Below are 23,391 nucleotides of genomic sequence, written 5' to 3' on the forward strand. Positions count from 1 at the left end.
ATTGGGGATCAGGGCTTGAAGTAGTCAGTAGATCGATTTTCCACATTATCACTTCTAAGCTTAGACTTTTTCAGAATAAAAACCTGTTATTTATACCTAAACATTCTCAGATTTACAGACTGCTACCCAAAGTAATTTGGACAAGGTTAATGAACAGTACTTGAGGTATATTTGCTGGGCTTTCAAATTGCATCAGTAATCCTACCTGACAGTTTTAGGAAACACATAAGGTAGGCCAAAGGAATGTAAATTTTGGCCTGAAATATTTGGGTTCCCATTTATTTAAAGTCCCAGCAGTTGATCAGAATTATCAAAAAAGTGACAAGTGAAGACCCCTAGAGTGTTAGTGTTTAATTGTGACTGCTTAGATTATTTTTTATAGGCCCCAGACATATTCTAATTAGTGTGGATAATTTACTACGTTGACAGTTAAGATCTTTCATGGGATCTGTAAACAGTCTTTACAATTACAGAATGAATTTAGCTTTGCTTTCGTTTTAAGAAGGCAATACATAAGAATCTATGTGGAAGAAAAAATTTAATTTTGCTGGGGGAATATTATGAGATGACTCAGCAAGATAACGAAGAATGATGGAATAATAAGGGGTTCTGAAGGTAGAAAAAGGGAGACTAGTAATCCTTATGCGTGAGGTAGAATTATTCTCTTATATCCTTATGCGTAAGGTAGAATTATTCTCTTAGAGTCATACACCCTTCTGTATAGGTCTTTATTTTATAAGAAGTATTTCATATGTAGTACATAGTTAAATTACAGGTAGCCCTTAGCTTTAAGAAAAATCCTTAGCTGTTAATTTATATTACTGACTTCCTTATATTTGTAATATCCATGCAGTACCTCTAATCATGTTTTGCATATGAATATAGGAAAACCTTTTCATGTCAAATATTTTCCAAAAAAGGATTTTCTTGGGTGAAATCACTAGGAAATATTAATGGGTTGTGTTAGAAGAAAAATAAGTAATAAGAATTGGTGATGATACAGGTCAACATGAGCTCTTAACATCAGAACAAAGAACATCAAATACTTACTTGATGTGTTTTTCCTTTTGTGGTTGAGCCTTCCACAAATCTGATAAATTGGGGATTTGTTCTTTAAGAATTTTTCTGGACATTATGAAACGTTTTAAAAAGTTAAACCATGAAGTCACCTCTGCTTAGCGTAACATTTTTACAGGTAGGATATGAGCTTTGAAAAGGAGGACCTAAGACATTTCAGACATACTTAATTTTAAATGTGTTGGTTCATGTTGTTATGTACCCTCCCAGAAATATTTTAATTTGGGTCATTAATACATATAAACTGAAAACAAAGATTCGTTTATGTATATAGTAAATACATTCTTTGAAGAAATGGAGTTCTTAAGACCAAACTGTATCTCTGAGCAACTGCAAGAAGGTGAAAAGATGTGCAGATGAGTAAAAGACCAACTGACCTGATAGTGGTTTTCTGCTTGCTTACTCAAGAACCTTATTGCTTCTGAACATTATGCTAAAAAGAAATAGGATAAAATGAAAATTGTTCATGAATATAAAATTAATAGTTCCAAAACAGTTGAAAAAAGCACCAGTTTTTGTAAATGACTGTTTTGTTAGTGAAGGCTAGAGAGTTTTAAGTTCTTAGTGCAATTTTCTGTGATCATAATTTGCTACAGTAGAAAATACAGTAGAAAATATGAAATTTGAAGTTCAGATGTTGGGTTGAGTTCACCTGCTGCCTCTGATAGCGTGTAACTTACCTTAAATGATCCTCATCTGCTTTCCAAGTTTCTTGTACTTCTTGGTATCTTTCCTGTACTTTACAAGATTATTAATATGTAAGATTACTGTTTCATTTTTGATATGTAGCAACTAAAGACATGAGCACTTTTTAGAATTTAGGGGGTCTATCATAATTTGAGATAATTATCTATGTTTTCTTTCTTAGCCTGTGGACATCTCTACAGCAATGAGTGAACGGGCACTTGCTCAGAAAAGACTAAGTGAGAATGCATTTGACCTTGAAGCCATGAGCATGTTAAATCGAGCTCAGGAAAGGGTATGTAGCAGTTTTAATGTCTGCTAAATGAGAATTTAACTAATTAGATGGTTGTGACATAAGTAAATTCTGTGGCATGCTGTTGAAATGTAGGTCCTAAAAATCCAAGGAAATAAGTAATTTATTGTAATTAGCTTATTTTAAATGAAAGTGATTTTGGGGCATGGTCATTCACTCAGTGTTTATTGTGTACTGTGTGGCAGGAACTAATGTTTAAGAGAGTTAAAATAGAAAAAAAATCCGTGCTCTTACTGAGTTTGTAATCTGGTATATAAAAGTAGCTATGTGCCCATCATAGCTCTGTGAGATGTAGGTACTATTATGATGTCCCATTTTCCAGCTGAGGAAACTGAGTAAAGAGTAGTTAGTCAGCCTGAAACAACTATAACACTGCACGTTAACTACACTGGAATTAAAAAAAAAAAAAAAAGTGATTAGGCAGTCTGAGGCCAGAGTCTAGACTTAAATTTTTAACAGTGGACAGCTTTTCCTTTTGTCTTCTACATTCCCGTGGTAGATCTATATAGAAACGACAAATACATGTTCAGACAGATAAATACACTACCTAACAATACCAATGTTTATTAGCAAATATACTTTGAAGGACAACTGATTCTTTAACCATCACAATAAATGCTGGTGATTAATGTAGGGCTCAGTTTTTAAAGAAAGCTGTTTTCTGGGTTTGAATAATTCCCTGCATTTATTACTCCTTAAGCGTGTCTCTTGAATTCTGGATTTCTAATACCACAAAGAAGGTAATTAATTAAAAACTCAGGCGATCATAACATTTATTAGATTGCATTTATATGAGGTACATAAAGCAGAGGGCAGGGATTCTGTGCCGCATGAAACTCTTTTCTGTATTCATGTATCCATGTGATATTTTGGAGAATGAGTATTATCGTTCATGCTTTTCAGTTGTTAGACGTACATCTCAAATCTTGTTATTAATGGGACCCACTGAATGTTATCGAAGTGCTGCTTTTAAGAAAACATTTTAAATGTGTATGCATTCATCAAATTGTTCTAAAAGTTGAATAAGTCTTATTCAGCCTTTTCAAGAACTAAAACCATTTCATTTAGTGAAATAAACCAGTGGGCATTTTTGACTAGACAAGTAATTTTACTCAGTTGATTGAGGCATCTTTTTTTTTTTTTTTTCTTCAGATTGATGCCTGGGCTCAGCTGAACTCCATTCCCGGCCAATTCACCGGAAGTACAGGAGTACAGGTTCTGACACAAGAACAGTTGGCTAATACTGGTGCCCAAGCCTGGATTAAAAAGGTACACAACATATGCACGTACAAAAGTGTCCAACTACAAAGTTAAGATTTTTTTTAGAAAATGTTTTATTAAAAATGCACGGAGAGGCCAGTAACTATAACCAAAGTTCATGAGTAAATTTGCTATGTGTGCCTACTCTAGGATGGACACTGAAGATGGACCTGATTCATGAGACAATGGCAAATGTATAAATAAGGCTCAAGAGCCACTCAGTTTATATCCTGAAGTTACTTGTTATTGCTGCTGCTGGTCTTTTTGGGGGTGGTTTTTTAAAAACTGTGTTTTGAATGCTAACAGTGTATCTCAGGTGCTGTTCAGAATGTTCCACAGTTCCTGTTGGACTAATCTAATGATTTCAAAGCAGTGGTTCTCAAATTTTTTCTCATCATGGGATACTTTATTACAGGTTTATTTTTGGTGGATCACTGTCCCCAAGAGCCCTCTTACCACCCAGATTTTCCATTTCTTTGCTCCTCTGTCCTTCTTTCCCCTTCTTTAGTGCCTGTGCCCTCTTGTAAGCTCTCTTGGCCCTTATTTCTCACCCTTCTGGTGATCACCCCGATCCCTGTGGTTGTCAGCTGCTGGTTATAGCAAGTTGGTTGGGAGGCCCCAGTATTAGCACTGCATGTGGTGATCTTGCCATGGGACCGGAAGGCTGGGGAGGATGGTTGGACTGGGGGGGGGGGGGGACGGCGGGCAGTGCTGAAGGGGTGGTGAAGGGGGCGGAGTGGGGATGGAGACTGCTATCTGTGGACCACCATTTAGGCCCTGGTGGCCTCTGGTGATCCACAGGCTCAATTTGAGAACCACTGATCTCCTGAAAAAACAGGATATGTAAGACCTAAATTCAAGGGAGAGGATGGACGCCTCGTGCTGTGAAGATGTAGGTGCTCCTGGTTTCAGATTCCTGCAGTGAGACCTGTGGACTCCACCTACGGCTGCCTCATTGTTGGGGGAGTCTTAGGTGGTTAAGAAGGGCTTTCTAAAGAAATGCCTTCTGATGAAGGGACGTGGCTTGGTTGGATGGGTGATGGGACATTTGTTTCAGGAGTACTGGCAGTATGGCAGTGCTGAAACTGGGAGGCTGCGTGGTCTAAGGATTGGGAAGGTTTCTTTATCCCGCTGTACTCCTGACTGCTTTTGTGATCATGGGCAAGTAATAAACTTGGAATTTCAGTCTCCCAAGTGTCATGAGAAGACAAGTTCTTATTACTGCTTCACAGGGGCAATAATTAATAACGTGATGGGCACCTATGAAGAATTGCTATGATTGCCAGTGAATGAGCTGAATTTCTGCAAAATGAGATTTTGGTTGCTTTGGATATTTTAATCTCATAACGTTTCAGTTTTGATAGCATTATCTCTGATGATCCTCTTATTAACAAATTAATATGAAACATGATACATCCTCAATTTACCTGCCAGTTTTGGTATATTTAGGTACACTAATATGTGTTTAGTGAGCATATGGCCAGATTCATTAAAAATTTACAACTTTTATGTCATTTACTAGGGGTCGGTGTTAACACGGAAAAAAATGAAAATCTAGTAAAAATATTTTTGAGTTCATTTTGGACCAATTATAGTATTTAAAGTAGAGTGATTTGTATAGTATTTGAAAATGGCCTTCATCTCATTGGGAAGAATTATATACACCTATTTCAATAGTTTTAATTCTTTAATACTATTTAATCTTGAAGCTTGAGTCTCAGTATTTCAGGAAGTTAGACTTGAAGCTTACGTGGGTGTTTAGGCAGATAAAAATTAAATAGTCTTGTACATTACTAGGTAGGAACTTCTGAATGTGATTCCATTGTAAAATTTTGGTCTTCATTTGTATAATGAAGTGCTGATCCATAATGCTTATATAGTTCTAAAAATCATGTTAACATAACTTGCAAAAGTGAATCTTCTACTGATTAAAATTGGTTCTTGCAAACTTTCCCTTAAAGTTTTGATTTCTAGTCATGTAGGCAGTTGACAGATTTTCAATTACATTATTTTAAATGTACATGTAAGTCATTTTGATAAATTATGAGATGTGTTCATGAAAGTTTTTAAATAACAAGAAAGCAATGCTTTTAGGAAAACTCCTGTTTATATGTTTACAGAAGAATATTTGCTACTGATATCAAAGAAGGAATGAACATTTATAAAAATGTGGAAAAGTCATTAGCTGGAAATTTATCATTTATCTTCACTGTCAATGGTCTCTTTGTTGTGTTTAGAAAACTTTCAATGATCACATAGTTTTTCTTGCCTTGCACTAGCCTAACACCCTCCTTTATGTTAAAAACCACATGGAATGCCAACATAGTCCATATTCATTTTTAGTTTGTTGCAGTATATTCTTAGATGAAAAAAGATGGGAGTTTTACCATTATTATGTCAGTAAGACATTTTTAAGTGGTTATTGATTTAAAAGAACCTTTATTTTCTGGAATTAAGTGATTTGGACATGACCCGATGAGTATTGTTTACTATTATACTCATTAGATTAAGCAGCTTTTTGGTGAACTATATACACAATGGGGTAAAGAAACATGAAGATAGTAGACGATGGAAACCGAGTCGGAAGCCTGGGTTATTTGGGGTTTTGTATTATACTCTGCACAGTTGCCCTTTTTTTTAGGAGTGTTGCCTGGAAAAGAGGGGCGGATGAACCTGGAAGTAAGTAAAAGTCATTTTAGGTGTGTAGCAACAAGGCAGTTGATATCCAAGCATCAGCTAACTTTTCTCTTTATACATCAACACTGCATGGCCTGCACCAAATAAGGAACTGAACCAGGGGTATGTTTTTACCTCCACAGCTGCCTCCTTCCATCAGAGCACCTAGTTGTACTTAATGTCTAGTCACACACCATTGGCATGTTTTTCCCCGGCATATAATTTACAAAGCTGGGGGAAAAAATAATACAGTTTTACTACTATGTAAAAATAAGATTTTAAAAATTTAGTATTAACTTATCAATATAGGAAATGATTAATGCATACTCTTCCCAGAGATACCAAATTTTTGACTCCCTCTGTTGATAAGTTAATGACTTTCGCTATATATTTGCTAGAGAACATAAGTCTAAAATTTAAGAACAAGGGGAAAGTAAAGCAGGATTTTGAGATGTTATAAATTAAAAGGAAAATGGCCAATAAAGATCAACAGTAGAATTCATCTGTTCTGTGTACATGGATGTCCTTTAAAATAGAGGCATCACATATTTATTTCTTAATGTGTGAAAATGACTGTTGACCATGCTAATGTATATAGTTGTGCATCTTAAGACATTAAGTGGTTTGCTGCTTTGATGGAAATTATGGTTCAGTGGGTTGGATACAAGAGAGATGACTGTTCACAGAATAACCTGTGAACTTTCACCCCTCTGTATGGAAACTTGTTTCAGGGCCAAATCCTTGTAGCTGTCTTCTTGCCCCGGTCAGTGCCAGCCCTACTATTCACAACACTGCTGCTACCGAGGCCTAGGTATGTAAACGTTTAAGGAGTTTTTTAAAAGTCTTTTAACATCAAGCTAGGATTTAAAAGCATTCAAATTCAGTTTGGTATAATGACAGGGTATTTTATGTGACTGTCCATTTCTTACTGTGTAAATAGAATTTAAAGATTTTTACCTTTTGGTTCATAGGGATTTTCTAAGTAAAATATTTATACTTGCTTTAAGGTAGAGTGGGAAAGAAAACTTGGGATGTTAACAGTATGCTTCTTCAGTGTCCAAACTATTTCTAAATGATTTCTGGGCTTTATTCATTAACTAGGTACACCTGGGACAATTAATATTATTGACTGTTTTAACATTGCCTTCTTTTTATTTTGCAAGCTAAGAAGAGATACCAGTGAACCTAAATAGTGGACGAAAACAGGAGTGTTCTAATTTTTTTTTTTTTTTTTTTTTGGAGGGGGGCAGGAGGGCTACTGTTTTAAACTGCCATTTATTTGCCTTATTTGACTTTCAAAATATGTTAATGTGAAAATAATTAGCATCCACACTACAGTATGTATATAAGTATAGAAACTTAAATTTAATTGCTATATCAGATCTAGAAGTAAAATAAGATTTTTTTTTTAAAAATTACACTGCATTTGTAGTCAAATTCTAACTCTGAAATGGGGACATTTTACCTTTCTTTCTTTGGATAGGATCAGTTCTTAAGAGCAGCCCCGGTAACTGGAGGAATGGGAGCCGTTTTGATGAGAAAAATGGGCTGGAGAGAAGGAGAAGGATTAGGAAAAAACAAAGAAGGAAATAAGGAACCTATCCTAGTTGATTTTAAGACAGACCGAAAAGGTAACACATTGTTCTGGGAATGTTTATTATACCTTCTTTAATATTTAAGGTTTCGGGGCTCCTGGGTGGGTCAGTCGGTTAAGCATCTGATTCTTGGTTTTAGCTCAGGTCATCGTCTCACGGTTTGTGAGATCAAGCCCTGTGTTGGGCTCTGTGCTGACATTGTGGAGCCTACTTGGGATTCTCTTTGCCCCCTCATTTGCCCCTAAAATAAATAAGTAATATTAAAAAAAAACACTTAGGGTTTCATTACCTTCCTAGATTTTTTTTTTTTAAAGTAAGCTCTTTGCCCACCATGGGGCTTGAACTCACGACCCTGAGATCAAGAGTCATATGCTGTACCAACAGAGCCCACCAGCAGCCCCATCTTTAAATAAATAATACGTAAATAAATAAATAAATACACATAGTAATCTTCTTACATTTTGATATCCTTGATGCTTAACTGGAGCATATATACAGCTGTTTGTTAGGAAACAAAAGTTTAACCCATTCGTGACAGCTTGTATAGATACAGATGAAGTCACTAATTTGGGCTTTTAAAAGGCAGTTGTAGTTAAGATGCTAAATAATAAGGAAGTAGGCATATATCAGTGTGACTGAAATTTTAACTAGATTTCATTTTTTTTTTTTTTTAACCTTGTATTCATTATTGAGAGACAGAGACGCAAGTGTGAGCCGGGGAGGGGCAGGTGAAGCAGGCTCCTGGCTCTGAGCTGTCAGCACAGAGCCCCATGTGGGGCTCAAACTCACAAGGTCATGACCTGAACCGAGGGCTATGCTTAACTGACTGAGCCACCCAGGCACCCCCTATATTTCGTTTTTAGGAAATGGAATCCCCATTTTGCTTTCTCTTGACGGGGAACATACACTTGTAGTTTCTAGGATTTATTTTTTTCTTTTTTCAAATATTTTATCTTATATATTCTCTTTATTTCTTACTAGAGTGCTGTTTTGTCTTCACCTTATAAACCCTTTTTTGCATGTCTCTTTTTCTGAGTTTATTTTGAGAGAGTGGGGAAAGGGCAGAGAGGTAGAGAATCCCAAGTAGGCTCTGCACCGTCACCATGCAGCCCGACGTGGGGCCCTAACCCACAAACTGCGAGATCATGACCTGAGCTGAAATCAAGAGTCTGCATATCCCTCTTTTTAAGCTCCATAATTGAGTTTTCTTGGATTGGGGCTGGAGAATAGTGGAGCAGTTGCTGGCAGCAATGTTAGCTCTTCATATTTTCTTGTTCTTGGAGCACCTTGGAACTTTGCTACTCATGGGGATCTCTCTATATAGCTTGCATGCAGTTGCTGAATATTAAAAATACACTTAGTGCTTATTGAGAACAGCCAGCTGGTACCTTTTAAATTCTTCCCTTGGAATTATGTTTTAAGTAGAATCAAATGGCTCAATGTCAGCTCAGTGTGATTTCAATAGCTTGGATAAGCCTGATTTTTAAAAACTGTAAAGTTGAACACTAGAATTTTCATTATCTTTGTAATCAGAGAATTGAATTAAGTTGGAGATGATGCAGTTAAATTATTCTTAATTGGAAACGAACTAGCTCTGACCAAACTGTGTCTTATAAAATGTTTTGCATCAGAAAGTCTACATTCTCATCCACATACAATACTGTGATGCCACTTTTTTCAAATTGTAGGGAGTTTATTAGTAATAATTCCAAGTAGGCTAGAAACAGCATGAGAATCATCTTGTGCTAATAAGCGTTAATTCAGACTCTAAATTAGAAAAGGACATTGTACTGATTATGTCACATTGACATTGTATTACTTCTACAAGTTGAATAGATTTTTTTGAGTCCTAAGAGGTGGTTTTTTGGAAGAAAATATCTGTGAAGGCATTGCATAATTCCAGGGAACATCATCTTTGGAATTCTGTGACAGGTGTTGGGTTTGGAGAAGCATACTAGCAGAATTAATGAAGAACTGGTGGAAGAATTCCCCCTAGGAGAAATGGAGGTCAGGAAAGCATTGATTTTGGGTAGTGATACAGCTAAATCCCTTTGGAAAGGGAGGTTATACAGTGAGATTATGTTTGTCTTTTGAGAATACCTTCATTTGATAAGTCAGAAAGGGGTTGTTTGCTGGGGAGAAAGTGGACACGTTCATCTATAGAGACAGCCTCTCCCTTTTAGTTTTTTTTTTGGGGGGGGTGGCCTAAAATCCTCACCATCTGGGGAACTTAATTAACTGAGCCATCATTTTTTAAGGAATGGGAAACCTTAGATTGCACTTGTAATAGCCACTAGTTTTTAAACTTAAAAAGAAACAGACCTGTAGTTGTTAACTATGGCACTTAATTTATATACATATTTATATACTAGGTTTTCTGAACATTTGATTTTTGTACAGTTTCTAATACCAAGGTACATGATAAACATAAAGATTTATATATTGAAACAGCAAAATAGAAGTCAAATGATATAAAAATCAGGGGTAGTGGGAGTTGAATATTTTATTGAGATTCAGGTTCCTACAGAGGGAATCATTGTGTTTATAATTTTGAATGATGCTTTGGGATTTATTCATTGAACACTGGCTTTTTATTTTAAAGGTCTTGTTGCAGTAGGAGAAAGAGCACAAAAGAGGTCTGGGAACTTCTCTGCTGCAATGAAAGATCTGTCAGGTGAGCAAACATTTAAATTTCCTCTTGTCCCATCCCCAACTTGAATTCATAATCTGTTGCCACAGACAGTAGAAATAATTAACAAGTTATTTTTTTTTTCTCTGCAGGCAAACATCCTGTGTCTGCTTTGATGGAAATCTGTAATAAGAGAAGGTGGCAACCACCAGAATTTCTCTTGGTCCATGATAGTGGCCCTGATCATCGCAAACATTTTCTCTTTAGGGTAAATATGAATTTGTGCATTAATTATATACCCCTACTAATTTGATGACTTAACCTTAGAGGGTGAGGGAAAAGCACTGTATCGTCACAATATTGATACATTGTGGGTTGGGAGTGAATAGATGTGTGGGTAGAAGTGGTAGGGGTTTTTAAATATTTAAGTATACTTTAATATGACCTGTTAATATCCTATTTTTCAAAAATGTTGGAGGGAAAGATGTGGGCAAAATCTGGTGAAGAATTTGACATTTTCTAGTGGAACATGGGGAATTAATTTAGTGTTAATTTAGTAGCTTTATCAGGGTTTTCTCCATCCCCTTTCCCCATGCCCCTTCAATTTGAAGACCTTAATTTGCAGTCCCTTTTCCTAAATGATTTGCTGCTTCTGGGTTGAGATTAATTTGACTTCCATAGTATGGGTTTTATAGTTTTTGTGAATTATTTTTCTAGCATTTAGTGAAAAAATACAAAGCTAATAGATATTAAAGTTTGATGCTGTTCTTATTGTATGTTTTTCTTGAATAGGTATTGAGAAATGGAAGCCCTTACCAGCCCAATTGTATGTTTTTCTTGAATAGGTATTGATAAATGGAAGCGCTTACCAGCCCAGCTTTGCCAGCCCTAATAAGAAGCATGCTAAAGCCACAGCAGCTACTGTGGTTCTTCAAGCAATGGGCCTTGTACCAAAGGACCTCATGGCTAATGCCACTTGCTTCAGGAGTGCCTCACGTAGATAGATTGAGGTTTTATATTAATCATTTCAGATAATTTTACTCTGCATCAAAATGTATTTCCTCTTTAATGTTGTAAATATTTGGCAATTTAAGACATTGTGTAAAAAGCAATCTGTACAAACATCTCCAGGCTTTGATTTTTGTACCATGGAAATTGTATTTAACCATACAGGGTTTTGGTATGTTTATATTGTTTACCTTAGTGATGTATTTGTTTAAGTGGCTAACATCCAAACGATTGTTTGAAGGCATCCGTAATCTTCAGTGTGGAATGTTAAATAACGCTTTTATACTGTATTTTGTACTATGATGTAACCTCCCTTCCTTATGGCTAGGCTGCTGTAACACTTGCCTGTAATCAGTGAAGGGCTGTGCACCTTGTACTAGTTCACAATGGGTTCTGCTGGACAGATACTGGGCCAGTGTTATTGAGGTAATCAAGATCTGTTCCACAGGGCTAATGCCACCATCTCCCCTTAAAATTTTGTAGAGGTTATAAAAAGAAAGTGGTATGTTGTGTGATGATCAGCACTAAGTCCTGCATTCCCATCAAAGCCACTTGGGCCATGAGAAGGGAGTCAAAATGAAGTCCGATTAGAATTCTACTGCAGAGGCCAAGTACATTTAGTATGGCATTGAGTTGTGATATAGTTTTACTTTGATGTGCATTTTGAATTTCAGCTACACCTAGATAGACGTTAAATGATAATTAAAATGCTGTAACCAACTTATCTAATAAAATCGGCACCCAGCCACTATTTTGTTGACTGAGAAAGTTTAAGTTTATGTTAATTTTTAGGGTCTGATAGAATATTTCATGTGTATTACAGTGGTATTCATAATGCTATGTCTCTAAACTTTATTTTCAAAAGCTTAAGGCCCAAATATAAACTTCTCTGGAATAAATGTGGTGTCTTATTTTTTGGATCATAAAGTGAACACATACTTCTTCACTAAATATTGTCATTTCTTTACCCAGTGCTTTTGATTTCTACGTCCTTTTATTTTAAGGAAATTTGAATTACACACACAACACACACTCGCGCGTGCACACACACAAATACCTACAAGAACATGAAATACTCCTTTACCATGACAGCTGAGCACACTTTACAATTAACACTATTCTATGTGGAATACAAAATACCCCTCTTTGAATTAACATGCATTAAAAAAAAATTTAATATATTTGAAAATGGAGGAATTAGAAATGAGAATGAAGGCAACTAAGGTAGAGACATCAACAATTAGCTATTTGTCTACAAATACGAATTTGTCTACATTTGTATCTTTATAATCTAGAACCTGCATATAACTGTAGGTATAGGTAAATGGTCAAATATGGTTTTGCCCTGATGCCATCGGTCACAAAATGCCAGTAGATAATTAATACTAACTTAGCTTCAGTTTGCCATTTTCAAGGCAACACTGACATTCATAATACTCCATTTTCTACTCCGTTTATAATTAGCTTGTAAGGGTCTGGAAGTCTCATTCAAGTTTCTGAGGTTTTTTAAGAGTTGGGAGTTATCTTTATACCTGAATTATCTAATCAGAATAGTAAAAACAAAATGTTGATTTAAAGCCTTAATCCTTTTGCTTAATGCACGTAATAAAAATTAAGCTAAAAGGTTGTTTATCAACACTTGAATATTTTAAAGTTCTATTCCTTTAACTTCCAAAATGAACTTTAGAGCCAAAGGTATAAGAATCTTGAATTTCCTTGCTAGAAGGCTTTTTCCTCAAAGATTCCTTTTAGGCTTACTTTGGTGTTCAGGATCTCCAATTATAAACGAAGTCACTCAATTCCACAAGCCGTAAAGATGATTTTCCCAGTGTTGGTATTTGACTAAGTTGGTCCAGAGTCTTAGGGTGCAACCCACAGTTACCAAGCTCCTCCTGAAGTGTCTCCTATGGAAATTTGTATTCAAGTTAGTCAAGAAGCACATCAGTCTTTGGACACTGAGATTTTGCTTATTTTTAAGTATATATATTTTAGAAATCTCTATACCCACTGTGGGGCTCGAACTCATGACCCTGGCAAAAAGGCACATGCTCTTCAGGCTGAGCCAGCTGGCTGCCCCTTTATTTTTCAGAGGCTCCGCATGTAAAGTGGGGCTTGAACTCCCAACCCTGGCTAGAGTCGCATGCTCTACCAACTGAGTCAGCCAGGCACCCTTGAACACTCAGATTTTTAAAATTACCATGGGAATTTTGACAAACGGATGCCCTAATTCATGTTTATGAGGTAAAGGCAGTTCATTATCAATAGAAGTTGATGCTAAAAATTTTCACCTCTAGCAATAGTATCCAGAAATACACAGTTTTGGTCATTTTTAGAAATCTGGCAAATGATAGAAGCATGAGGCAGTTTTAAAGGTCTTAATTATAACCCGTGAATAAAAACCTTACTATGTCCAAAATTAAAGGCAAATATCGGTTAAATATCCATAGTTGTTTATAATAAAGGTATTTAGCAGTATTAAGTTCTGGATCTGAGATAGCCATGAAAATAACTTGCCTTTTCTTTTTGTTTGGAAAGTTCTTTAGTCATTATTGAGTACAACAATCTAAATTCGTAAAATTTACCCCTAAAAAAACCAGACCTTATCCCTTCATCTTAGTAACTGTGATTGATAAAATTAAACAGTACAGTCGAATAACCTGAGATACAAGTTTGGCTCATTGCAAATCATTGATTTCTCCCATCTGAGGAAACTAGCTACAATGAAACATGCTTACAGCTGTCTACTTACCTTATCCAGTATTTTATTCACTGGCAGGCAGATATTAAATACAGCAGTTGGCTCATGTGTATACAGTCCAGCAGAAAATGACCCATTCTGTGAAGATTTGAGTAGCATGGTCACAGAATGTAGAGAATGAGGCATGATAGGACCTGTAATCTCCAAACTAAATTGATCTTTGTATCCAGAAACAGCTTGTGTCTTCACATTTACACTTCGTGCCTTCAAGAAAATTTAAAGAAAAAATTATGGTCACCGTCTCTCAAGCTTTTGTCCCTAAAGATTTGTTCAGTAACTTCATTTGGGTTTCCCTCTTTAACAGTTGTAGACTAAAAGGTACAGCATAGAGGGAATACAGTCAGTCAGTGGTATTATAATAGCATTGTATGGTGACAGTAACTACACTTGTGAGTATAGCACAAAGTAGTTCATATGACATCAAAAGAATGTTATACGAGTAAAAATGTTAATTCTCCATCTAGAGCACATCTCCAAATTAGGACTCAGTCTCAGTATGTTCTACAAAATACAATTTTTCGTATGGTATCCTGATTTATATATTTTGATTAAAATTTTTAATGGTAGTTGGCACCCAATGTCACATTAGTTTCAGGTGTACAACAGGGATTCTACAACTCTATATGCTGTGTTCACAAGTGTAGCTACCATCTGTCACCATATAACACTATTATGCCATTGACTATATGCCCGACACTGTTACCTTTTGTCCCTTTGACTTAATTCATTTTGTAACTGGAAGCACATACTTCCCACTCCCCTTTACCCCTTTTTACCCTCCCACCCCAATTCAGTGGTATATTTTCTTTTTTTTTTTTTTTTAAATTTTTTTTTTTAACGTTTATTTATTTTTGAGACAGAGAGAGACAGAGCATGAGCAGGGGAGGGACAGAGAGAGAGGGAGACACAGAATCTGAAACAGGCTCCGGGCTCTGAGCTGTCAGCACAGAGCCCGACGCAGGGCTCGAACTCACGGGGACCGCAAGATCATGACCTGAGCCGAAGTCGGCCGCTTAACCGACTGAGCCACCCAGGCGCCCCTCAGTGGTATATTTTCAATGCAGAATACTGGACAAAAATAAAAATTCAATTCTGCTATTAACGTTCAATATGTATTTTATATTTATATGCATAATTTTTTAAAACAATATGGACACACAACTACTCTTTTCACTTATTCATGATATAGGTTTTGAGATCTATAATTTAACACAACATGTTTGGCTATGTTCTTTCGCCAGTTAAGAAGTGAGACAAAATGAGATTAAGCAACTTTTCCATGTGGGAAAAAAGGAACACCAAGGTGCTTTTGCTGCCAATCATATTCATTTTCATTCATTATGAATGAATTGAATTCATTTTCATAGAATTCAAATAAAACATTTCATATAATTCATATTTGCACATAATTCTTTTGATACACCTTTAGATCAACGAATTTTTTTGCTGGGAGGAAAGCGAAACAATATGCACCATGCAAAATGCTAGCAGTTATTAAAAACAAATCAAGAATCTGTTCTTCAGTTCTTCTTAAAAAGCCAGTTTATGAAAATTAGAATTTTTTCCCCCTTTCATTACCTTAAGCATTTGCATTGTGGCACCTCGGAAAGCTACAGGGGATAAGAGGGTTGGTGGAAGTCCTGCCTGTGGGCCTGAGCTTGCAATTAAACTCTTAGAGTTTATCAAAAAATTCAGCAATGTAAGGGTGTTCATTCCCTTCACCAACACAACAGACTCAGGTCTGTGGTCCATTTGCACTTCATGTTTCTCTTTGCGTCTGAAGATGACAGTCAAGGAACTTGCAAATGTAAATCCCATACCAGTGGGAAAAAGTCATCCTGATTCTGAATCACCGGGACCCTTTCTTCCCACTCGGAACTGGAAATGTTCTTGCTATCCCACTTAGTTGCAATTATAAGGTTATCTGTTTAAATCAAAATTTCTTTGACGCTCTGAATTTGCTAGAAATTTGATACCTAACAAAAACAAATTTGTTCCTTAGTCAAAAATATGTTCTATATAGAATGTTTTCATTTTTTAAAAAATTGTTTAGTAATAATTGTTCATGGTTTACTGATACTTAGGGAGTTTTTTAATGTCATGATAGAGAATTAGTTTAAAAAAAATTTTTTTTAATATTTTTATTTTATTTTTGAGAGAGAGAGAGTGCTAGTGGGGGAGGGGAAGAGAAAGAGGGAGACAAAATCTAAATCAGGCTCCAGGTTTTGAGCTGTCAGCACAGAGCCCGACATGGGGCTTGAACTCACAGAGTGCGAGATAATGACCTGAGCCAAAGTCAGATGCCCAACCAATTAAGCCACCCAGGTGCCCCACGAATTAGTTTAAATAGCAACTTAAAATATTTTAAGATTTATAGTCAAATAAAATTACCAATCAACATTACATTGATCACTAACTTAATTGAACAAAAATCATTTCTAGTTAACACAACTGAAAGGATACAGCTTGATAGAGAGTATGTCTGGTTTTTTAATTTTGTCTTGCACACCTATCTCTTCCAGCCAGGAAAAACTTTCATCTTCATCATCATCATCACTGATTACTTGTTCCCTAGGAAATTGTTATAGTTAGAGTTTCCATTTCATAAAGCTGTTTCCTCTACAAAACTATTGCACTGAGTCCGCAAGTCACTGGTTGATATAAAATATTAATCACATACTCTCCATTTCCCAAGCTTGTTCCAGATGTCTTTTTCTTCTGATAGCCATTTTCTTTTATTAACGGCAGAGAAAATTCAATACCTACATGAGTAAATAAAAGAAAAATTTAACTGAGTTTTAATATTGTCTACAAGAACTTAACAAGTGTGCCCTTTTAGAGAGTATAAAATTTGAAGATTTGAACCTGTTTATAAACTTGCTCTATTAAGGCAATAGCTTTCATACTTTCTGGACAGTAGCCCATCTTTCTTTCTCTCTCTCTCTCTCTCTCTCTCTCTCTCTCTCTCTCTCTCACTCTCTCACACACACACACACACACACACACACACACACACACACACACACCCCTACCTCCTTGAAACAAAAGGTTGAGGAAACAATATATACTCTCACTACATGTATAGTACTCTTTCCTAAAGTACATTCTACTCGGTTTCTTTTTTCTTTTTGTGAGAGTCAGTCAGCAGGGGAAGGGCAGAGGGAGAGAGAAAAAACCTTAAGCAGGCTTCACGCTCAGTGCAAAGCCTAATGAGGAACTTGGTCCCATGACCTTGGGATCATGACCTGAGTGAACCCAAATCAAGAGTCAAACGTTCAACTGACTGAGCCACCCAGGCACCCCATACTGTTTCATTTTTTTTTAAAAAGTGCTGATTGAGCCCACTATATAGATTTCATGAGCATTAATGGGTTGACCCAGTTTGAAAATTGTGTTTTTAAAAGGGGGTAGGTAATTTCTACTATAAAAGAATTTCTAGAGGAAATTCTATTCAGATGGAAACTTTCCAGTCCAATATGTGTTTATAAGGTCAGAAAAGGGAACACTATTAACTTAAAGCTAAGTAATTTAGGAGACAACTTAAATCACTACTGGAAAAAAAAAAAATAGAAATAAAGATGTTTCTTAAAAAATATAGGTAAAACTGGTAGAAAACAATTCAACTGGTAAAAAGACAATTGACATTTTAGCTTTTTCTCAATGTTTATTTGTGTGTGTGTGTGTGTGTGTGTGTGTGTGTGAGAGAGAGAGACAGAGAGAGAGAGAGAGAGAGAGGATGAACAAGTGGGAGAGGGGCAGAGAGAGAGGGAGGCACAGAATCTGAAGCAGGCTCCAGGCTCTGAGCTGTCAGAGGGCTGGAACCCATGAACCATGGGGTCATGACCTGAGACGAAGCTGGATGCTTAACCGACTGAGCCACCCAGGCACCCCTCACATTTTAGCTTTTAAGTGCTTACTATATAGTGTGGTATTCTCATTTTAAACCTATAGTTTTACCTTCATTTTTCATAGCTTCTCTTATTCCTCTAGTTGTTGGAGACATGAGAGCTGTGATTACATCATTTCCTGCTAAGCCTGCTGCACGGAACAGGATAGTAAACTGATAGGTACAAACGTAGAAATATGGGCAAAGTTTTGTCTTCAGCAAATTATATAGAGAAGTGAAGCTCACAGACCTTTGAAGCAAAAAAATTTTCTTTAGGTATTATTACACATTTAGCTTAACATCTAAAATTATTTTTATAATTCAGTTTGATACTCATTTGATTTAAAACACAACACAAATATTATAATGATTTGAATTTTTGCCACTATGTACATAACTTGGCTTTTATTTATATTTTATTTTTTAAGTAGGCTTCACACCCAGTAATGGAGCCCAACATGAGGCTTGAACTCACAACCTTGAGATCAAGGCCTGAGCAGATATCAACAGTCAGATGCTTAACTGACTGAGCCACCCAGGCACCCGCATAACTTGGCTTTTAAAAGGACTAAAACTGGTCATGGGACTCACTGATGACTTCTAAATACTTTAACAAATAGTGCTGACCACTTAAACACTAGTTATTTTTTCTTTAAACAAAACTTACTTGGTAACTGGGTGCTGACTTTCTCTGAGCAGCTTCTGCTGAGAAAGGAAGCGGCCACTGACAAGAAGTAATGTAAAAGAACGTTTGCATGTATTTATAGAACACTTACCGCACTTACACAATTGCATAAAGAATAGAAAAAAAAGTAATTTAAATGCTGGCTATTAACAGTTTAGATAAAATAATTCAGAAGGACACAGAGATCCTTTTACCACTACACATTCCTGTATCATAAATAACAGAGAACACTGTTAAAAAGTAAAATTTACTACTGGGATGCACAAGTTTTTACTAATCTTACCAATCGCTCATTAAAATGTGTTGCAAGGTTTCGTCATTTGACCAAGGGCTTATCTTTCCAGTCATTTTTCGATCAGCTCCAATGCGAGGGAACAGAGGCAGCCAAGGAAAGGCAGGGTGGAGCCAATAGAGAAGGCTCTGCTGGAAGGCACATCGGAGCTCAGTGGAGAGTTTGGGATCCTAAAATCCAGAGATGACATCGAACAGTTTTTGCCACACTAGAAGTATAAAATTTCCTTAAAAAGTACTGAATATGCCACTTAGTCTGAGAATATTTACGGTTTCCTATAGGAAAGTATTAATAACTGTTACGGGAGCTAAAATGTAGTTTATTCTTGCCAATATTTATTGTATGTTGAACCACATCAGAAGGAAGACTTAAACACAGATGGGACTCCCATCTCTCCTGTTTTCTCCTGAGAATAACTATCTCTGTCATCATTAGGGTAGGGTTACAGGTGGGGGACATATATCGTACATAAGTAACGCTATGTTCAACTCCTCTCCGCACACAACTGTGTTTCAACAGTAGCTAGTGAAAATGGGTAATGCGGATCATATAGCATCCTGATCTATTTATTAAAAAAGAAGTACCAAGACCTCTTTTAGGTAATCGCTTTTAATGTTTTTTTTGTTTTGTTTTGTTTTTTTTATTTATTTTTGGGACAGACAGAGACAGAGCATGAACGGGGGAGGGGCAGAGAGAGAGGGAGACACAGAATCGGAAACAGGCTCCAGGCTCCGAGCCATCAGCCCAGAGCCCGATGCGGGGCTCGAACTCACGGACCGCGAGATCGTGACCTGGCTGAAGTCGGACGCTTAACCGACTGCGCCACCCAGGCGCCCCTAGGTAATCGCTTTTAACCTAGTTTGAGTTGATGAGCTGCCTGAAAGCAATGCAATTACATTTCTCTAAAACCATTCTAGAACTCATTAACTTTACTACATTACACAGACTATCAACCAGGTAGTCACAATTAGTGTGTATAAAAAAAGAGTATACATTATGTCAGAAAATCAGTAGTGTAACCAATCTGCCTTTGCGATTCTACTCAATAGCTTTTCATTTCTTTCCCTTATATTTTTTTTCCTCAAAAGGCCTAGAAAAGAATAGTTTAGTTCAAACAATTCCTGCCTGTAACATTAACGAGTTCTTAGGACAGGTCTCTAAATTTAACAGGCAGTTATTGAATCTGATAGAAAAAACTGTTTGAAAGCACCACTTGGGAAATATAAAATTTCTCACGTCCTTGTGTCTTTAAATGTCAGAAGAAAAACTTACTAGAAGGAAATTTCTGTGACATTTTGCAGAGAAATACATTTTACAATTAATTTGATACTTTAAAACATACTCCTTTTCTTTCAGAATTACCTGTATACTTTGAGGCAAAGTAACTTCTGTTGCCCTACAATGCTGGATGATACCTTGAGCCTCTTCCTGTGCTTTCAAATGATCTGCCCAGGTAAAGGGTTGAGAAGAGGTGAAAAGGAGTCGAGTTTTAATACTCCAGTCCACAGGTAACTCAGTACTTTCTGAGGATGGAATATCAGATTTGGAGAATGATACTTGTGGAGTCTTTTAGAAAACAAAGAACATAAAAATTAGTAGAGTACCGAAAAAAACCTCCTTCAATCTACATATTTTACCAACATGATCACTAAAATGTCAAAATTTTATAAACTATAATAATACTGAAAATATACTACACACTATGAAAAACTCTAGAAAGAGTTAGACTAAACTGTTGACAGTGCCTTTCTCTGGGAAGTGGGAATTTATACAGGTGGTAGTGGTGAAGGGGTACATTTTACCTTTTAGTTTTACATAGTTCAGTTATAAGAGGCATATACTATTTCCATGATGATGATTAAAAAAAAATCTACTATTGATATTGCTATCAAAGCAGAAATCTTCCCCAAAAAGCACCTTCTAAGCCTCTAAAACTCTGGAAGCAGGGCTAAGCTGCTCCTGCAGGTAACTTAGGTAGGGCTCTTAGAGGCCATAATGTTACCTAAGACCCATTTCCTGATCTCAAAAATTTCTTTCCAAGCTGTTTTGCTGTACTTTCAAGTCAATATTCTCACTTACAATAATCCCTTAAGGTAACATCACAAAAAAACAGGGAAGGGGGAATTATTTCTAATACACTCTGTGAAGACCTTTTATTTACAAGAAAGGGAGACTGGGTCTTGGAGAGCTCTTCTAGCCTGCTCCTATTAGGACAAACTATGCATTTGTTTTTTGTTCTGTTTTTCAACATTTATTCATTTCTGAGATAGAGTGGGAGTGGGAGAGGGGCAGAGAGCGAGGGAGGGAGACGCAGAATCCAAAGCTGGCTCCAGGCTCTGAGCTGTCAGCACAGAGCCTGACACAGGGCTCGAGCTCACGGACCGTGAGATCATGATGTGAGCTCGACACCCGACAGCCACCCAGGCGCCCCATGCCTTTGTTGAACTATCACAACAGGAGTACCTGGGGAATGGAATCAAGACTGTGTGTGCTGTGGTGAGGTCGGCAAGGGTCAGCGACCCGCCCCAACCTGTGGCGGTCACGTGGGGATCTAGTCTGAAGAGTCAGTTGAGGACTACCTTCAAAAAGCAGCTGCGTGTGGAGTGACCAGCTGGAGCTGTCGCTACCCACAGAGGGACGGTGTCACAAAAGTGCTGGAGGTCGAAGGAAATCCCCTATCTACACCAACCTGAGCGGTGGTACCATTACAAACAGCATGCCTACATCATCCAAAGGCAATTACGGTGCTGACGCCATCTCTTCCCCTGGTAAGGGTGATCATGCCCTCAGCACTCTGCCAAACGATTTGCCAAGTCAATGCTTCTGAGAGCTACGGACGTAGATTCTAAGAATACGCATTCTGATGACATTCAAGGACTATTACCTGGAGTAACTCGGCCACGGCTGTTCTTTCGGGGAACTTCTCTTCCCAGAGCAAATCATTTTCTTGATTAGAATCTAAACACTGAGGAGGGAAAACTGGTGCTTTTAAGTCGTAAACGATGCTGGGGTTTGCTTTAAAGAGGCGCTGAGCTTCACCCGACCCACGTTCCTCAATAAATGCCAAGTGCGGGCATTCACATGCCCCCCAATCAATAGGTCGGCGCTTCGCTTGTTTCGTGTCTGAACTTTACTATCAAAATCGAGGGGACAAAAGGCCGGTGATTTGGCTTCTCGTGATTGATGGAGAAACCGCAAAAAGACCCAAAAGGCTTTGGGATTAAAAAAAAAAAAAAAAAAAAAAGCCAGGCAATTGGGACCCCAGGAATCCTCCACATTCCTCCATCTCCAGAGTATTTTTAAGCGCGTCAGAAAGGGAGGCTCTGAATCACAGAGGGAAGGGGGGTCCCCAGCGATCGTCCCGTCGAAGTGGCCTTCCACGACGAGTTGTTCCAGGATCTTTCGAGCTGTCTCCCCACCGGTCCCTAACCCCCAGGAGGCGGCGGCCAGAACTCGTCCGTCCCGGGCCGGGCCGCGGGGGTGCGCGCTCAGTGCCCTCCGCTTCCCGCAGGAGCGGCCGACGCGAGCCGCCCGCGGGGCGCACTTCCCACAGAGCCCACCTCTCAGAGCAGCCCCTCCCGAGGCTCTGGGCCCCGACACCGCGGCGGCCACCGCTCTCCGCGCCCGTTTCGCCTCGAACCCCAGAACTTGCCCCAATTCACAGCCGGGTCCACTACGAGGGCCCCTCCACACTCACCGGGTCCTGCGCCTCCTGCTGGCCGCGGGGCGGCCCGTCGGGGGGCTCCGCGGCGGCCGGCGGCCGGTTATCCAGGCGGGCGAAGGGGTTCCTGCGGGCCGCGGCCGGGTCGCCGCCGCCTCTGCCTGCAGCCGCCGGGAAGGGGCGGAGGAGCAGCCCGGCGGCCAGAGCGGCGCGGCGGGGCGCCGGCTCGGGCTGCTCCCTGGGTGAAGCGGCGGCCTCAAGGCTCCGGACCCTTTTCCGTCGGAGCCGCAAAGTCTCGGGAGGCTTCCTGAAACTGGGCGAGTAGCCGGGAACCGAGAGGGCCATGACGCGCGGCGCTGAGGAGCCGGCCGGCCTCCCCGTGGGCGCTTCCCGCGCGCGCTGGCCCCGCCCCGACGCAGCCCCGCCCCCAACGCGCACCGAGCGCGTGCGCCGTCGGCCGCCCGAGCGGCCCCGCTCCCGCTCTCAGCTCCGGTCCGCCGTCCCGGCGTCCCTCGTAGGTCCTGGGCCCTAGTCTTTTCGAGGGTACAAGTAGCTGGGAAATACGCGGTCCAGGGCACCGATGTGCACTCCCCTATCCGGCACCGGAACAGCTGCCCGCTGTTTAAATCCGAAGCAGGGATGGCGCGAGCTCAGGACTAGGCGCTCGGAGGGAAAGGAGACGTCACACTTGAGCCGCTGCTTCGATAAGCTTACGGAGGGCAGTGGCGACGTCTAGAGCTGGGGAGAAGGGCCTGCGCCAACATCCCCCTGCCCAAAATAGAGAACCCTGGCAGGGAATCAGCGCGGCCTCCTATCCCCCTGCGCACGCAACGCCACAGCAGCCCTCCCGCCCCACGGCCCCCCACC

The 23,391-nt window shown here is 38.9% G+C and overlaps 2 protein-coding genes across 8 annotated transcripts in view; one reads left to right on the forward strand and one right to left on the reverse strand.

Annotated features, from left to right (window-relative positions):
* SON (SON DNA and RNA binding protein) overlaps nucleotides 1–12,141 on the forward strand; it is a 33,240-nt gene extending 21,099 nt beyond the window's left edge. Inside the window, exons 7-12 of one of the 4 annotated variants that reach the window (XM_058732468.1) lie at nucleotides 1,946–2,056; nucleotides 3,227–3,343; nucleotides 7,494–7,641; nucleotides 10,208–10,279; nucleotides 10,387–10,502; nucleotides 11,080–12,141. In XM_058732468.1, coding sequence (XP_058588451.1) covers nucleotides 1,946–2,056; nucleotides 3,227–3,343; nucleotides 7,494–7,641; nucleotides 10,208–10,279; nucleotides 10,387–10,502; nucleotides 11,080–11,238 — 723 coding nt within the window. In that variant the 3' untranslated portion in view covers nucleotides 11,239–12,141. Of the gene's footprint in view, nucleotides 1–1,945; nucleotides 2,057–3,226; nucleotides 3,344–3,484; nucleotides 4,868–6,741; nucleotides 6,822–7,493; nucleotides 7,642–10,207; nucleotides 10,280–10,386; nucleotides 10,503–11,026 lie in introns of those variants that run through there. The other 3 variants (XM_058732469.1, XM_058732470.1, XM_058732472.1) reach the window with 3 other exon arrangements.
* On the reverse strand, nucleotides 1,455–23,359 carry DONSON (DNA replication fork stabilization factor DONSON). 4 transcript variants are annotated; one of them, XM_058732486.1, is made up of 12 exons: nucleotides 22,561–23,359; nucleotides 21,748–21,828; nucleotides 20,226–20,429; nucleotides 18,855–19,033; nucleotides 18,554–18,610; nucleotides 17,958–18,136; nucleotides 16,681–16,762; nucleotides 16,464–16,571; nucleotides 15,579–15,777; nucleotides 13,992–14,204; nucleotides 13,001–13,146; nucleotides 1,455–1,510 (listed from the first exon to the last, which is right to left on the reverse strand). In XM_058732486.1, exons 1-11 carry the CDS (start codon nucleotides 22,867–22,869, stop codon nucleotides 13,009–13,011), a joined length of 1,749 nt encoding a protein of 582 aa, XP_058588469.1. In that variant the 5' UTR covers nucleotides 22,870–23,359; the 3' UTR covers nucleotides 1,455–1,510; nucleotides 13,001–13,008. The 4 variants fall into 4 exon arrangements, with proteins under 4 accessions (XP_058588469.1, XP_058588468.1, XP_058588467.1 ...); XM_058732485.1 differs by lacking the exon at nucleotides 1,455–1,510 and adding an exon at nucleotides 5,751–6,241; XM_058732484.1 differs by lacking the exon at nucleotides 1,455–1,510 and having other exon boundaries at nucleotides 12,218–13,146; nucleotides 22,561–23,358.
* Nucleotides 23,360–23,391: the final 32 nt, after the last annotated feature.

This window comes from Neofelis nebulosa, chromosome 5 (genome assembly GCF_028018385.1).
Source record: "Neofelis nebulosa isolate mNeoNeb1 chromosome 5, mNeoNeb1.pri, whole genome shotgun sequence".
In the NCBI taxonomy this organism is placed as follows: domain Eukaryota; kingdom Metazoa; phylum Chordata; class Mammalia; order Carnivora; family Felidae; genus Neofelis; species Neofelis nebulosa.

What these genes read in the sequence shown, in the direction of transcription:
- DONSON (XM_058732486.1), bottom strand. Translation starts at nt 22,869, where the DNA reads ATGGCCCTCTCGGTTCCCGGCTACTCGCCCAGTTTCAGGAAGCCTCCC. An exon ending in ACAAGCTTGGGAAATGGAGA is followed by an intron (nt 16,572 to 16,680) that starts GTATGTGATTAA and finishes ACAATTTCCTAG; the next exon opens with GGAACAAGTAATCAGTGATG. An exon ending in GACATACTCTCTATCAAGCT is followed by an intron (nt 15,778 to 16,463) that starts GTATCCTTTCAG and finishes TGTCATCTTCAG; the next exon opens with ACGCAAAGAGAAACATGAAG.